General features: G+C 51.5%; 1 protein-coding gene across 4 annotated transcripts in view; it reads right to left on the bottom strand.

Moving 5' to 3' along the window:
• Positions 1-15,123, bottom strand: part of DPYSL3 (dihydropyrimidinase like 3) — a 57,115-nt gene that overhangs the window by 7,956 nt on the left and 34,036 nt on the right. For 3 of the 4 annotated variants that reach the window (XM_035560554.2, XM_050713528.1, XM_035560552.2), the window contains exons 2-7: positions 7,765-7,853; positions 5,863-6,047; positions 3,573-3,737; positions 3,194-3,255; positions 2,618-2,698; positions 1,409-1,477 (exon numbers count right to left, since the gene is read on the bottom strand). In XM_035560554.2, coding sequence (XP_035416447.1) covers positions 1,409-1,477; positions 2,618-2,698; positions 3,194-3,255; positions 3,573-3,737; positions 5,863-6,047; positions 7,765-7,784 — 582 coding nt within the window. In that variant the 5' untranslated portion in view covers positions 7,785-7,853. Of the gene's footprint in view, positions 1-1,408; positions 1,478-2,617; positions 2,699-3,193; positions 3,256-3,572; positions 3,738-5,862; positions 6,048-7,764; positions 7,854-14,848; positions 14,999-15,123 lie in introns of those variants that run through there. The other variant, XM_035560553.2, reaches the window with a different exon arrangement.

The following is a 15,123-nucleotide window of genomic DNA, read 5'->3' as shown; positions in this document are numbered from 1 at the left end:
TCTTTAACTCCCACTCAGGTCCCTCCAGAACAGATCCTTGGAGTTGTAGGCCACCCTCCCAATGCCCTAACATCAACTGGCAAGCTTTGTTGGAGGGTAGCAGGTCACTTGCATTCCACCTAACGTTTTCCCAGGTCAAGGGTGTTCTGGAAGAGGTACACTGTTTCTTTTCAAAGGTAACGACATCTGGATTTGGCTGGACAGACTGTATCTACTCTACAGCTGTCTTGCACTGTTCCCAGTTGCCTTACGCTTTAATGGTGTTTCAAGATCAAACACTTAATGCTTTATCATCTTTGGACGAGAAGAACCGCAGTGCTGCCTTACGATAATAGGACAGTTCTCAAATGCTGGCACAACCACAGCATCCCGTAATTGCAGGTTAGCTTGCCAGCTAGTGGCAACGGGTCTAAAGAAAAATAAATGTCAGTTTACACAGAGGGTCTCTGATCTACTGTATTTTATATTGAGTCTTTTCTCTGTACAGGGAAATGCTTTACTGTCTCATACTTCAAAGACAGTAAGCATTGCATTCCACTAGGCTGTATCTGTCATTACCAACCATAATACAGTCAACTTCTTATACTATTTATTTAAGCCAATTGATTTTACTTCAGCAGATCCTAAAATACAAATCCATCCCTGTTCTCCTCTACTCAGCTTTGCTGTTGTACCAAATTCCTATCGTTTTCTTCTTTTGTGTGCTATGGAAAGTTAAAAGCAGCTCTCGGCAGGGAGCTACCTCAAGAAAACTTATCTAAAATTAGACTCAACTCAGATTAATAGACCAAACAGAAAAATACCTCATAAACTAAAATTAGAAATGATCTAATTAGCGTCTTGACAATGACTTGTAACCAGGATATTCCTCCTTTCTTCCCCTCCCACGCCTTTCACCAATGGCTTTGTCTGTCTGATTTTCAAAACTCGTGTTACACCCAAAGCAGAGATTAGGCAGAAAGAAGCTGGAATCTGGCTGTGCTCAGAGACATGAACGATGACATTTCAGAGGGACTAAAACTCACTATTCAATTCTTCGCAGGCCTCTTACACTCTGGAATCACCAATACAAAACAAATGCCCCCAAACCACCCCCTGGTGCTGCCACAGCCATACAGTTTTGTTTTTATTTTTATTTATTTATTTATTTCATCTCTGGATTACTTGGAAGCCCTTGTCTCTGCTAGGAAACTCCAACAAGACTGAGATATGTTTGTCACAAAAGCACACCTCGCTCTTTCCTAAACCAGTGATTACCCAGACAGTACTGCCTGTACTAATGAACATATATATATAGTGGGGAGTGGACATACACACACACACATTTGGCCCTGCTACACTATGCCCTGCTACGGCTTGTGAGGAAAGCTCTTCAGTGCACTGAGGCTGGTACCGTCCTGTACCTTACCTCCTCTGGTCTGCTCAGCACATGGCCCTCGGGTCCGGTTATTCCCATCTCCAACATCCTGGCCTGTTCCTAGAACATGGAAAGGACAGCGGGATGTCACCAGGCTCTGAACCTGCACCCCAAGAAAAGCAGAGCCCTCCCAATGGCTGTGCCCTCAGGCTGACACCAACTGACATCCTGAGGCCCCACAGTGCAGGGCAGGAGGCAGCCACAGGGAGGCTGGGGACCAGGAGCACTCAGAGGCATGTGGACACTGGCTGAAACCTCTGTGACAAAACAAGTACAGCATTGAGGAAAAAGCGTACAGAACTCCCCAGCTCCACAAACAGCACCCAATGCATTTCCAGGCCCTCTTCCAGACACTCCATACCTCTCCTTCTGAAATGCAAGTAGTCTGTTGAGAAAATGATCATTAAAAGGCGATACAATTCCAAAATTCTCTTCCCAAGGTTACCATTTCCTCACTCACTCCACTGACAAAGCTGCAAAAGCCCTGCAGTAACAAATTCCCCAATTAGCTGGTGATCCTTTTAAATCCTGATATTTTCTGGAGAAGTTCTGTGTATTCCAAGTTTCATTTAATTTTAGGGAGAAAAAGAGTGGCTGGTATCTGCTTTCAACTCATCTGTCAGCTTGTCTTTCTAACTCTGCAAGAAACTACCTGTTTAAGAAAACTTTGGCCAGTGTATTTTTTTTCTTTTAAATGACAAATAGTTTCACTGACCTTCAGTCTCATTGAACAAAAACGTTGAAAAGTTTGGCTGTATCTAATAAGCCATAAAATAATTTGAGCTTTCATCACCTTTAGAAAAGAAGATGATAATGCTTGCTGTAACAAAAGAATAATATGCTTCTAAACATGTCCTCCTGACTCCTTGGGTTATCTACCTTTCCTTTGAAATGGATTTTTACCTAATATTGCTCATCAGAAACAAAACACAGAAACACCACGAACCAGTTTTTCTATGTTGACGTGCAATTCAATGTCCTGAAAGACTATGCTGAAAGGTTTTGCAGCCTCTTTATTGCAGTCCCCACCAGATACTTCACAGCAGAAAACTTTGCTAAAAACTTTGATATCACTGCTGAGTTGCAAAGAGATAACCTTGCAAAAGATGCCCATGCAGCTTTAGTGTTGTGTTGCAAATATGCCATATCAAATCAGCCTGGAAGAGACTTTCAGTCCCGGCACAACAGAAGAGTAGTTACCTGTGCAATTATATCTCCATTTTCAGCATGAACTTGAGCTATGGCACCCAGCTCTCCCAGGCAGCTGAATATCTCATACAGCTGAAACAGAAACAAGAAAAAGTGATTACAACACAGGCACATCATCCTGGCTTGTGCATGACCTTAAAGCTCCCTGCATTGTGCCCTTCAGCAGAAAGCTGCAGCAGGGACAGGGTCAGCACAGGCTGGAGGATCTGGTGTCAGCCACACAAAGACCAGGCTCCATGGTCGTGCCAGGCAGTTCCTTCAGGACGCCACCTGCCACCAGCAGATGCTCCCTGTAATACCCCATACACCCCTCTGCCTGCCATCCTCAAAGCAGGAGCATGGCCGATATGCAGCGCAAGGTGGCTCACAGCTGCACAGCGGGGGCACTGGCAAGGCTCGCACCTCTGAAGGCAGCAAGGATAAGCAGAGAGGAGCTTGCAAGCCCCTGTAAAGCAGGGTGGACAGCATCTCGCCTTGGGCCGCAGAGCTAGGATTACACAGCACTGCTGCCATCTTTACAGTCAGCACTCCAATCACACACAACCAAAGCCATAAATGAGGTCCTACCTCAGTGTTTGACATCTGGTACAAGTCCTTGTAGGCCATATAAACCATGAAGGAGTTGACTCCTAGGGGAAGAGCAGAGAAGAGAATGCTGAGGAAGGAGCCAACAGCTCTCCCTCCCCAGACACATCCCGAGCACACAAGAAGAATTCAGACCTGGACAGAGTGACCCCTGGCAGAAACAGGGAGCAGGCAGGAGGGTGTCTGCTTTGGTTGGCTGCCCCTGGCAGCTTATCTGCAGGATGCTGACTCCTGCTCAGGGCCACGCAGGATCCCAGCAGATGCTCAACAGCCAGAGGAGCAAGGACAGCACATCCACCACCTGCCCCTTCCACCAGGACCCCTGCACCCAGCCGGCAGCAAGGAGGAAAGGGCAGCAAACCTTTCTCCTGGACCATGGTGTGCAGCTCCTGACGGACACGTTCGCTCCAGCGAGGGATGTCCACATGCAGTGCATAGTCGCAGCAGGCCTTCCCATCTGCCCACTCCCGCCACTTCTCAAATGCCTCCACCAGGTTGGACTCAGGCTCCGGCACCACGTGGTCCACTGCAGGGGGACATGGGAGCTGTGAACAAAGGCTTCTCCAGCTGCATGCCCCTGATGTGCACCCCACTGCATCCCTGCATGCTGCAGGGCATCTCCACCATCCCAGACCTGTCTCTCTGGCTGCTTCAGGACAGCGCCTAAGAGGTCCTCATCACCTCCATGACTTCCCTAGTCTCCTCTCTCCTCCTTCCCATCCATTTATTGGATGGGAAATGCACACAGCCTTTACTTAACAGCCTCTGGCAAAGGATCAGGGGCTTTTACAGGCTTCTGCTGAGAAATCAGCTGAAAGCTGCAGGGCCTTGTCCGTCCTCATCCTCACTTCAACCCCATTAACACACGGTCTCCTGCCCCCTGCAACACTAATGCACCTTTTACTGCCCATTACACCACCTCATGCCCTACCACAGTGCACTTCACACAGATGATTTTTTTGGTCCATGGGGGAAGGTGAACTGGTGTGGGGAGGGCAAAAAAACCAGTCCTTTACTAGAAGGATCAACAATTGTTCCTGAACCCCATGGAACCCTGCAATACACACAGCTGTGGCTGCTGCACAGCAGTAAAGCCTGGATCTGCAAGCACTGCACACCCTTGGCACTCTCCAGGGAAGGATCTCAGAATCCCCTTTCCTTTTTCGTTAGCACTGTTTATTTCTGAGCAGTGCACGATGCCAGGACATCGCTCTGTTCCTCTGCTCAGCGTCATCTGCGCATCACGCTGCCCTATTTTTATTTAGCTGGGGAAAAGAAGTTATGCCGTTACTCCTTTTTGAGGTTCTCAGGGGCACCAGTGGCTGCAGATGCTGGAGCACTGCAGAACACAGGATCTGAAGCTGTGCAGAGGGTTCTGTGCATATCTCCTTTCCCAGCACCTTCAGTACCACTAACAGTCCTACAGATTCATCTTGCTCCTCACTCTCTAGTCTGAACCAGACATCACAGAAAAGATGAGCACACTGTCATGGATCTTTAAAGCAAAGAAGACTATGAAAAGCATACAGGAAAAAAAAATAACTGGGCAACTTTTCAAGAGTGCAAGAACAACAAAAAATTCTTAAGACTGAGGAGTTTCATTTGGATTGAAGTTTTATTGCAAATGCCTTCCCCAGCTCAGAACAGGAGCATGTCCAAAACGCACTGCAAAAAAGCGCTTGACTGGAGACATGGGTGAGGGTTAACAAGAGCTGGACCATGTTTGCACTGCTATCCTGATGTGTACACTCTGCCTCCCCTGAAGGCTGCACTCTTGATAAGTGAAAAAAATTTGCCCATTCATTCCTCAGCCCCTCCATGAGAGCTCAGAAGCTCTATTGTGCCACACCCTACCGTTTACTGCTAACCAGCACTCAAGCAAAAGAGAGCTGATGCTCTGAGAGATTTCACATTTTAATACCCAAAGGCATGTTTCATCCATTGGTCAGGAAAATTCATTTTCTGGGCCCACTCTCTTTACTTCAGCCAGATGAAAAGATACCAGGGCTCTGCTCCACCCAGACCTGCACCGCCACAAGTTACTGGTAGCAAAAGCTGGAGTGCACAGTTGGCTGCACTTTCTGTTCCAATTGCTTTTCCATTAGAGGTGCCAGCCAGGCAGGGAGAAATGCAGGCTGGCCTGGCAAGGAAAGCAAGCATCCTCGAGGGAGTCTCTGCGAGATCATCAGCGCTGAGATGGCTGCCCGGTCTCTGCCACTTAGCCTGCAAGTTTCTGAGCTCCAAGAGGGGCTCCCATTCTCAGCCCTCCCCCCTGTTTTTACAAGTATCAGATGTGTTTATGTTCCCAATTACCTCTTCCAGAGGGTGAGAATGACACCAACTTGACACCAACTGTTGAGCTTCTTTCTCCTTCCTCCAAATTTTTCCCTAAATCCTCCCTGCCAGTTGTCATCTGTCCATTCTCCCTGCCCTAAAGAGGAACTTCAACATAACCCTCTTTGACTGTACCCTCCTGCATGACTTCCTAACGTCATTTTAAAAATATATAAAAATCTTCAGAAGATATGGAAACCATCATCAAACAGATCGCATGTAGAGTTACAGTACTGAATGTAGCAGTACTTTAACTGCTCTCAAAAGCCCAAGCCTGCTGGGTGCTGTTGTGCACGAGACCTGCCTTCTGCACTCACTGATCATTGTAGTTCCACCAGCCAGGGCCGCTTTCGTCCCTTGGAAGAAATCATCCACTGCTGTCATCCCCTTGTACGGCATCTGCAGGCGAGTGTGGACATCAATTCCTCCAGGGATCACCATCTTCCCATTGGCTTCTATGGTTTTGACCCCTCCAGGGACAATCAGATTGTCTCCAATCTGCCTGATGAGACCACATCAAGATGGTGAGGCACACACAAAGGAAAACCAGCCACAACGCAATCAATCGACAAGCCAGGCGGGGAGCAGCCAGGCCACCCCCTCGGCCTGGTAGAAACGCCCCACTGATTCCCAGGAACTGGGGGTGAAACCACCTCGCTGAGCAGAGAATCGCAGGATTGTCCGGCCCACCTAAACTGAGATTTGCACAGTCCAGGGAAGGCTGCCATCTGTCCACTTGCTGCAGGGGTGTCTATGGAGACACTGGCTGTCTAGGGCAGGCACTGGCTTGGGGAGGCCTGAAGCACGGTCTGATGAGCATGATGCAGACCTCTTCAGTGCACACCAGCCCTGGGTCCAGTAAGCTGTACCCCTAATCTCTCCTCTCCCCCATTCTTCTGCCCACCTTAAGTAAGGCTCAAGTCTGAGGCTTACTTACAGAGAAAGATGATTTCCTAGCATAATGCCAGAGCTGCTAGGCCAGCTCAGGGCTCGGCAGAGTCTGGCAATGCTGCTCCCACCACAAAGTCCCGTGGGTGAAGGACAGCCCCCTCCCTTGGGTACGTGCTGCAGTGGGCTACAGTGCCAAAATCTGACGGCCCAGTCTGGCTGCACCACGTTCACGCTCCTCCCAAGGAGCACGGCAGGAGTCCTCCCTCCACGGGACCTTCCCACTCGCCTGCTGTCCTCCCACCCCTGAAGGATGCTAACAACAGGGCCTCGCCGCAGTGAAGGCAGCTAGACCCCAAGTACTTAGAATCATAGAATCAGAGAATATCCCGAGTTGGAAGGGACCCGTAAGGATCACCAAGTCCAACTCCTGGCACCACAGAGGTCTACCCAAAAATTCAGACCATATGACTAAGTGCACAGTCCAAACACTTCTTAAACTCTGACAGGCTTGGTGCCGTGACTGCGTCCCCGGGGAGCCTGTTCCAGTGCGTGACCACCCTCTCGGTGAAGAACCTCTTCCTGATGTCCAGCCTGAACCTCCCCTGTTGCAGCTTGAAAAAGCTTCTTCTGAAAACAGCAAACCTAAAAGGCTCCAGCATAATCTTCTCATAGCTTAAAGCACCCTTACTGATGGTTCTCTGGAGGGCAATCGACATCCTCCTCTCTGGACACACCAGCTCTCCTGCAGGACAGGTCACCTGAATCTCCCTTCACTCATCCTCTGCCCCCTCAATCCCTTTATCTGTCTGTATGTAGCACTTAGCCTTCAAATCTCTTCTTTCAGAAATCCTATTTTCATCAAGCCTTCTTCAGTCTTCCCTGATAAATCAAGATAGAAGACAAGTTGGTTTGCCTGCAATTCCTGAAAATCTCAGGTAGGTAGATGGGCTGCAGCACAGTGCTGTCCTCAGTAGTGCTAAGAATGGGATCTTGGATAGGGTCACTCATACTAATACTGTTGAAACAAGGCAAAGCAGGAGTCAAAAGACAAATCTTGCTCCTGGTTCAGTTAGATACAGCTTTGTTGTACAACGGACACTATGTCACAAAGCCACCAGCTCAGCTGCAATTCAATATAAACATGCCAAGCATCATATATGTGCCCATACACACTGTGGAGAGCTGAGCCTCTAATCAAAGTGAGCGGTGAAGTTTCACCAGCTGGCAGGCAGGGTGCAGACCATATCCATGAAAAACCAATAACCATCCAACCTGAAGCTAATTTAAGGGGAGATGGAAATAATATGCTATGGAAGTCTCATACTTACTTTATGAGACCATCTTCCATATAAATGTCAGCATAGAATGACTGGTCATCGTTGACTATTCTCCCTCCTTTAATGAGGAGACGATCACTCTGTGAAGGGAAAAATATAGCAGTAGTCAGTAGCAGGCGATGCATGCGTTTGTTAGCCATTGGTACAGTGACTTTCTTGGGTGCTCTTCTACTGCATCATACAGCTCACCCCAACAGCAGATACTGCAGAAAGTTCACATCTGCACCAACACTTGAAAATACAGGACAAGCACAAGGACTGAAAAAATCAAACTCATGGGGCTGTTTCTGAGGGGAACAGGTGCTGCCAGGAACACCGCTGAGGTTGAATGAGTACAAAGGAGAGGTACTGGGGACACAGCAAATGTGCTTCCACAGAATATACAGGGAAAAGTCAAGAGCCTCCTGCACCAGGTCATTATGCACATAGTTCCAGAGGCAGCACAAGTCACATACCAGTATTTAGAGGAAGTTTGTTACCGAGAGCTTTCCTACATCCTTAAATATGATCCAAATACCGTGCAAAATGCATTTCACTGAAGATGACAATTTATGTCTCTCTCATCTGTTAACACCTTGCAGAGACCACTGGCAGAACAGGCAGCCCCAAAGATGATGCATTTGTTGTTGGACCTGTCCCTCCCCTGCGATGCTCAGGGTGGTCCTTCCAAGGTGTTTCACAATGTCACAAGGAGGCAATGAACTGTATTCCCATCTCGTCACTTACCACCTCTTCTCTTCTCCTTTCTACTGACATAAATGACCAGAAACCTCCAAAGGAGCACAGACGGAGTGGAAGAACACCCAGAACAGAACTGCTCTTGTGCCCCTTCCTGCATTCATTTTTGGGCCTGGACAACCCAGCACACACTATGGGGAGAGAACAGACACTGTCATGTGGGGAACAGAACCCAGCCTGAGGACTCTGAGGTCCATCTTCTGCCTTCACCTGCACCAGCCTTAACACGGGCTGCATGTGGTACAAAGTCAAACAACCTGATCTCACACATGGCTACCATGCATTCAGATGACAAGAGCTGGTTTTGCTGTTCCAGAGGATATGCAGACTCCGTAACTGTTTAAAACACTCCCAACCGCCTCTGGCTTTCAAGCTCCCCCCATGTTCCCCTCAGCTCCCTCTGGCACCTGTAGCCCAGGTTCCAGAGAGTAAGTCCGTCCCTCCCACGGTGCAAGCCTGGACCGCGGCTGCTGGCAACCCTCCGCAGGGCTCACATGCAGGCACATCCTGGGGGGTTCCTGCACAGTTAATTCCTCTAGAGGGAGCCGGGCTTCCTGCTCTTCATCTGCTGCCCCAGGGTGATTTCTGGAAATATCACCGAGCTGTGGTCATTTGCAGCCAGAGAATTCCCTCACACCCTTGCATCTCACAGCAGCCAAAGCTCCAGGCCCATGTGCCTTATACAGCAACTCATTCATACAGGTCGAGACAAAGAAATTGGGTGGGGAAGGGAGCACATGGCACGGTGAGCTTGCCTGGCTGCAGCTTGGTGCTGGGCAGGGCAGCAGGCTCGGTCTCCCCATCGGCACTGACAGCCTGCAGTATCCCGAGGTCCCCTGTCTAAGATCAGGTTTGCCCTCAGCACAGCTGAAGGCACAACAGGACCCATATCCACTAGGCATGGTGGCACCGGGCTGGAGCTCTGCCCCATTCTCTCCTGACCACAGTCCTTCCCCAGCAGCAGACCAGGTTCTGCTCCCCTCTCTCCTGAACGCAGGAGGAACACAGGTCCAGCAGAGGTTTGCATGGTGCTGGTCGCAGACCTCCCCGCACAGCTCCCAGCAGCCACCCGTAACAGGTCACTGCTGGCACAGGCAAACGCTGCCTTGACTAGTGACATTGGGATCGTGGGCACCCCTTGCTTGCATCTTCCACCCTTGGGTCCAGCAGAGGTAGCAGCCCAGCCGGGCGTGCTGGCCTAGGAGTGCCGTGTCTTGGGGCCAGTTCTCAGCCTGCTGCCCCTCTCCCCAGCAGCACACCTCAGGTGATGCCCAGGTTTGGGACTGAGGACTCTGGACCCAAACAATGCTGCTCACGAACCACTGATTCTTCTCCTCCCTGGCACAGGGCACTTGTCCCCCTTTGCATCTGTATAAATGTCATCTAAGTAACAGTACTGTCATTTTAAGTTCAGAAAACCCAAAAGGTGTGAAATGGGACCACAGCCACTTCCTTATAGCCTGTCAGTCACAGGGGAAAACAGCTGAGCTGTGGCTTCTAGGGATCCAAATGATCAATATTTAAGTAACACTATAAAAAATGCAGATAGAATAGTCAAGCAACAGTATCAGGCATAAGCTACAGAAGAATTGGGGCTATGGTGAGAAACAAAGGGAAGAAAATTCTTGTTTTATATTCCAGTCAACTGTATGTAAAGTTTCTCCCATATGTCCAGTTCCCTATGCCCTGGCAGATCATGCTTGGCTTCAACTAGCCTGCTCAAGGAGACAATAAAAGACTCAACCTGCCCAGATCCAATAACACGACTAGGCCATGGTATGTCTTGCCTATCCCCTTCACACCTTCCAACTTGCCTTTCTGAGGGCCCTGGAGTTCATTTTCACAAGAACCAGGAGTGCCAGCGAACACTGATGCTGTCCACTTCTCCCTGCACATCAGACCAGAGAAAGCAAAGGGACACAAGCACCAGTGGTGTGAGGAGTCAGAGACTGAAATACTTGACAATTGCTGAAAAAAGTGTTAATATGAAGTCAGAAAATATGCCTGCATACAAATACAAATGGTCACTTTGTGGCAGACATGAAGGGCTGCTCAGTGCTAACTTGGTTAGTACACAAATAAAACTGCTAGGCTCATTACGGCTGGAGCATGAACAAGGCCTTCATTCAGGGGATCAGGCTCTGTCCCAGAGCCCACCCCACGCCTGGCTGCCAGACCATCCCGTGAGAACAGGAGAGACAAGGGCTGCACCAGTGCCCACCCATTAACCATGAGGAAAAAATACAACACAGTGAAAAAAGGAAAATCCCAATGACATCCCATCTACAGGCTCTGGCATCATTCAGGGGTACACCCAGACGTGAAGAGGTAGGGGGAGTGGAAATGAAGAGGATGAAACAGTTAAGAGGAAACAAGGCCGACTTAACAGACAGGCTTCTGCAGCACGCATATCCAGAGCGGCCTCAGATCACAATTAGTGCACTGTTCCCCTGCCAGAGCTCGCCTGTGCTTCTCCACACCCACCATGTCCCCCTGCCAGCCCGTGTCAGGCTGTGCCACCAGCCATTGTTAGCAGATGTGAAGCTCTGCCTGTGCAGGGAGCAGGCAGGCGCCACGGCAGCTCCTCTCCTCCAGGCCTGGCAGTGGCATGGAGCCACGCGTACCCCCATGGCCCCCGCCCAGCCCCTGGCTGCAGATGGCAAGTGGGAACCCGGTTCCTTGCCAGGGCCACACACCGGGGCGGTGCCACAGCTGCAAGGGGTCCCTGAGCGCAGCCACAGGCAGCTCTGCCCAGCTGCTGGCACAAGGCTGCTGCTTGTCCACCTGGCCCACGCTGCTGAGCGTGTCTCAGCCGGTCTCTGGGCAGCTGGCAGCAGCCCTCAGGTCACAGGAGTGGTGCCTGTCACTTGCCTCCACTCCTGCAGGCACAGGCACCTCCCCACAGCTCAGCCTGGAAGCATCCTTCCAGCACAGCCTTGCATGGCTCACTGGGATCACCACTGGTACCCAACACCTCTGCTCTGCTGGGCAGCACATTGTGCTGGACACTCTGTCCCTCCACCTGTTGGCATTTGGAATCAGTGCTAAGAAGCTTTCAAAACCACTACCCATTCCCTCCTGCCCACACTCTGCTCCTTACGCTCTTAAGCATCACCTGGTCATCTGAGATCCCAAAGTATCAGGGGGTCTCTTAGCATCTCTTCTTGGTGTGATGTTGCAGCAGGAAAGGGAGGCAGCTGCCTCCAGCAGGATGCTGGATCCAGCCAAGAATAGCACTTACCTTGTTGACAAAGCACAGGGGTATAATTAGGGTAGTACAGAAGCAGGTGTGCGGCTTTACTGCTCTTTCCCTTGAAAAAGAATAGACACTAATTGCTATGGTGTGTCATCAGCGGCTGGACGTCTCCTCCTTATCAAGGGACCACACCAGAGTGTGGAAAAGCCCCAGGCTTGAATAGCAGGGCCAGCAGAACTGCTAACTGCACATGTTCTTCCCCATGACTTGTGGGCTGGTAATGAATACCACAGCGATGGCTGGCAGTTTACCAAACTCTGCCCAGTGAGTAACTGAGGCTTTTCTCCCCACTTGCACCTGACACAAGATGCTAACCATCCCTGTGCAGACCTTACTACTGTTTCCAGAAGCATCACAGAGATGCCATCTGTGGGCTGTGACAGGGTAGCTGAAAGGGACAGGCATGGCCCACACCATGAGAAGATATGGGAACTCCAGTCTACCTGGGATGGAAAAGATTTTTGTGACCAAAGCACAAAGACTTTCACGCTGATGAAGCAGTCACTGGGAAAAACAAAAAGATTCAATAACCCTCCCCTCCCACCTCCTCATATTTGCTCCACACCACAACCAACAGATTTGCCCATACTTCCAAATCTTTCTTCATGGCTACAGTCTTGTCTGTCATTCTGTCACATGTTACTTTTGACCAGGCTTTTCCAGTTCTGTTTGGGAATAGTTCCACACTAAACTACCCCACACAAACACATGCACCCTTCACTTGAGCTTCTGGCTTCTTCACTAAAATGGCTTTCCTAGAAAAGACCAGAAATTGCAAACAGATCCACCAGGCAAACTCTGGTTTTCTACAGATCACTGTCAGAAACTAACTGCTAATTCTGACGGCAATGCTGTTGAGTATGAGACGAAATAAGAGGGGAGTGTTTGTGCATCTCCAGAATTATGCTAGACAGTTCAAACAATAGCTGTCATGAAGTAAAACCATTCAGATTTCCAATGCCTTCAGAAAAGCCAAACCTGCCTGTTTGTGGGGTGAGAGACATGGTGAAAGCACTACTACTCCTTTCATTTGCAGGCTCAGCCGCTGCCTCAGTGCTATCAGATTTGAGACTGACGGGTGAGTTACCTGCTAGCATTCCTCTGTGTACCTTCATACTCCTGACCTCTCAACTGTGATGCTTTGAAGGTCTTTGAGATATCTTCTATCCTAATGGCACAATACAGTCTCCAAAATTTCTCTTCTAACAAGCACAGTTTAGCTGACAGTCTGTCATCCCCAGAAGTTGCTGTGTGTCTTGACAGGCAAGAATAGACTCTGGGGTGGAAATCTAGGGAGGAGGAACAAGCAATCGACACAATGCCCAGGGGAGGCATGACCTGCAGAAAGGGACTGCAGAGGCTTACTTCGAGGGAAGCCAATATAGCTGAGATTTTCTTTCTGCCATACTATTAAATGAGAGAAGACCACCCAAACACAGACTCCATTGCATTGCTTCCCCTGGACCTCAAGGCATGTGTTCAGGAACATGTGGCTATTTGACCAGAATTTTAGAATCTCCACCACCCCAACCAGAACATGATGATGCTGCAAAGCAGGGCAAGCGAGTCCTGGAGGGCCCTCACCAAGCTGCAGAAGTCACAGGAGAGAACCACCTGTGGTGTCAGCTCCAAAAATGCCACTCACTGGCAGCATTTTAAGCGTCAGTAGGCTGAGGGAAGGATTTAACAGAGAGAAAAAAAAAAAAGGGCAACTTGTGAGACTTTGTCACCACTGAGGTGAGAAAGTCCCTGATGGAGTCCAGAGGAGCAGGGACAAGCCCCCCATACCTGTAAAGTGTATCACAAAGGTCCTTGCTGAAAAAGACCCAGAGAATGGGGGAAATCCCACCTCCAGCAATAATGTTCTTGTAACCAGTCTAGGGATACTGAAAAGCCAAGATTTGTAAAGAGGTAATATTGCTTATTAAAGCAATTGGGTTGAGAATCTGGGTTGACAAAAGAATTTCTTTTTATAGTGGTTAATGACCTTTGTGCTTGTTTGGGAGTAATTTGTTCACATCTGTACATTAAAAAGCACAATGAAGCTTGACTGCTTTGTCTTTCCTTTTTCTTCAAGAGGCCAAAGCTGTCCTCAGGAGGAAAAACAAGAGCTATATGAAGTCAGCAGAAAGCCATCAAAAAGATGAAAGACCTGATTGCTTTCCCAGAAAAAAAATCCCCATGCAGCCTCCTCCAGGAGGAAAGCAGCTGCACCCCACGAAGGAAGGCGTAAGCTGGATCAGAGCATGAAAACCCTAGAGAGATCGGCACAGAGCGGCACCCGTGGGACCCCCGTGCAGCTGGCCTCCCTGCAGCTTCAAAGAAAACATGTCAGCCAGCCTTTCTTCTCGCTGAGGTGGCACGAATGGGCTGTGATCGCGGTAGGTGTGGTCCCCTGCACTACTGCGCCAGCAATGGGGACCGCTGCACCTGATGCAGCAAGAAAGAGATCAGCTCGGAATCCAGCGCAGCGCCTCCGAATACAGAGAGCACCTCGAAGACCACGGATAAAGAGCACACCAGACGGGCTGCAACCCCGCCCCGGCGGCTTTCTGCTCGCCTGCCGCCCGCCCCACCTGCGCTCCCGCTGCGCGCTGCTGGGGACAATGGGAACCAGCGCGGGACCCCGCGCCCCGGCCCCGGCCCCTGCCCGGCGGGACCCGGCCGCGCTGCCCACGGGGAGCGCCCGCCCGCAGCGCCCGCACCCGGCCGACGCCTCCGCGGCCGCTGCCCCCCCGGGAGGGAGCCCCGCGGAACGCGACGGGGCTGCGAGCCCGGGCCGGGCACCGCTCCCACGGCTCGGCGAGAGGCGGCCCCGGGGCGGCTGCCGGGCTGGACCCGCGGGCGCTGCGCGGAGAGCGCCGGGCGCCCCTGCTGCCGGCACCGGGCGCGGCTCCGCCGAGCGCGGGCGGGCACGGACACCTGCGCGGGCGGCGGCTCTTTGTCTGCGCGCCGCCGCTCCGGCCCGCAGCGCCGGACACCGGCCCCGCACCGCTCCCGCCGCCCGCGCCCCCGGCCCCGGCCGCGCAAAGGGGAGCTGGGCACCGGCGGCGCCGCCGCGCCCGGCCCGCGGGCACGCACCGTGATGCGCGGGATGTTCTTCTTGCCCTGGTACGACATGGCGCTGTCCGGCCCGCCGCCGCCTGCGCTGCCCTCCTCCGCCCGGCTCCGCACAAAGGCGAACCCGCGCCGCGCCCGCCGTGCCCGCCGCCACCGGGGACCGGAGCCCGCCCCGCCCCGCCCCGCCCGCCCCGCGCCGCCCCGCCCGCCGCCGCCAGGGGGCGCCCCGGCCCCGGCCCCGCTCCCTCGGCACCACCCCCGGGCGCCCCGCAGCGCTCGGCGCCCACCGGCGCCGG

Source organism: Cygnus atratus, chromosome 14 (genome assembly GCF_013377495.2).
Source record: "Cygnus atratus isolate AKBS03 ecotype Queensland, Australia chromosome 14, CAtr_DNAZoo_HiC_assembly, whole genome shotgun sequence".
In the NCBI taxonomy this organism is placed as follows: Eukaryota; Metazoa; Chordata; class Aves; order Anseriformes; family Anatidae; genus Cygnus; species Cygnus atratus.
This window is presented reverse-complemented; position numbering and strand designations above follow the sequence as displayed.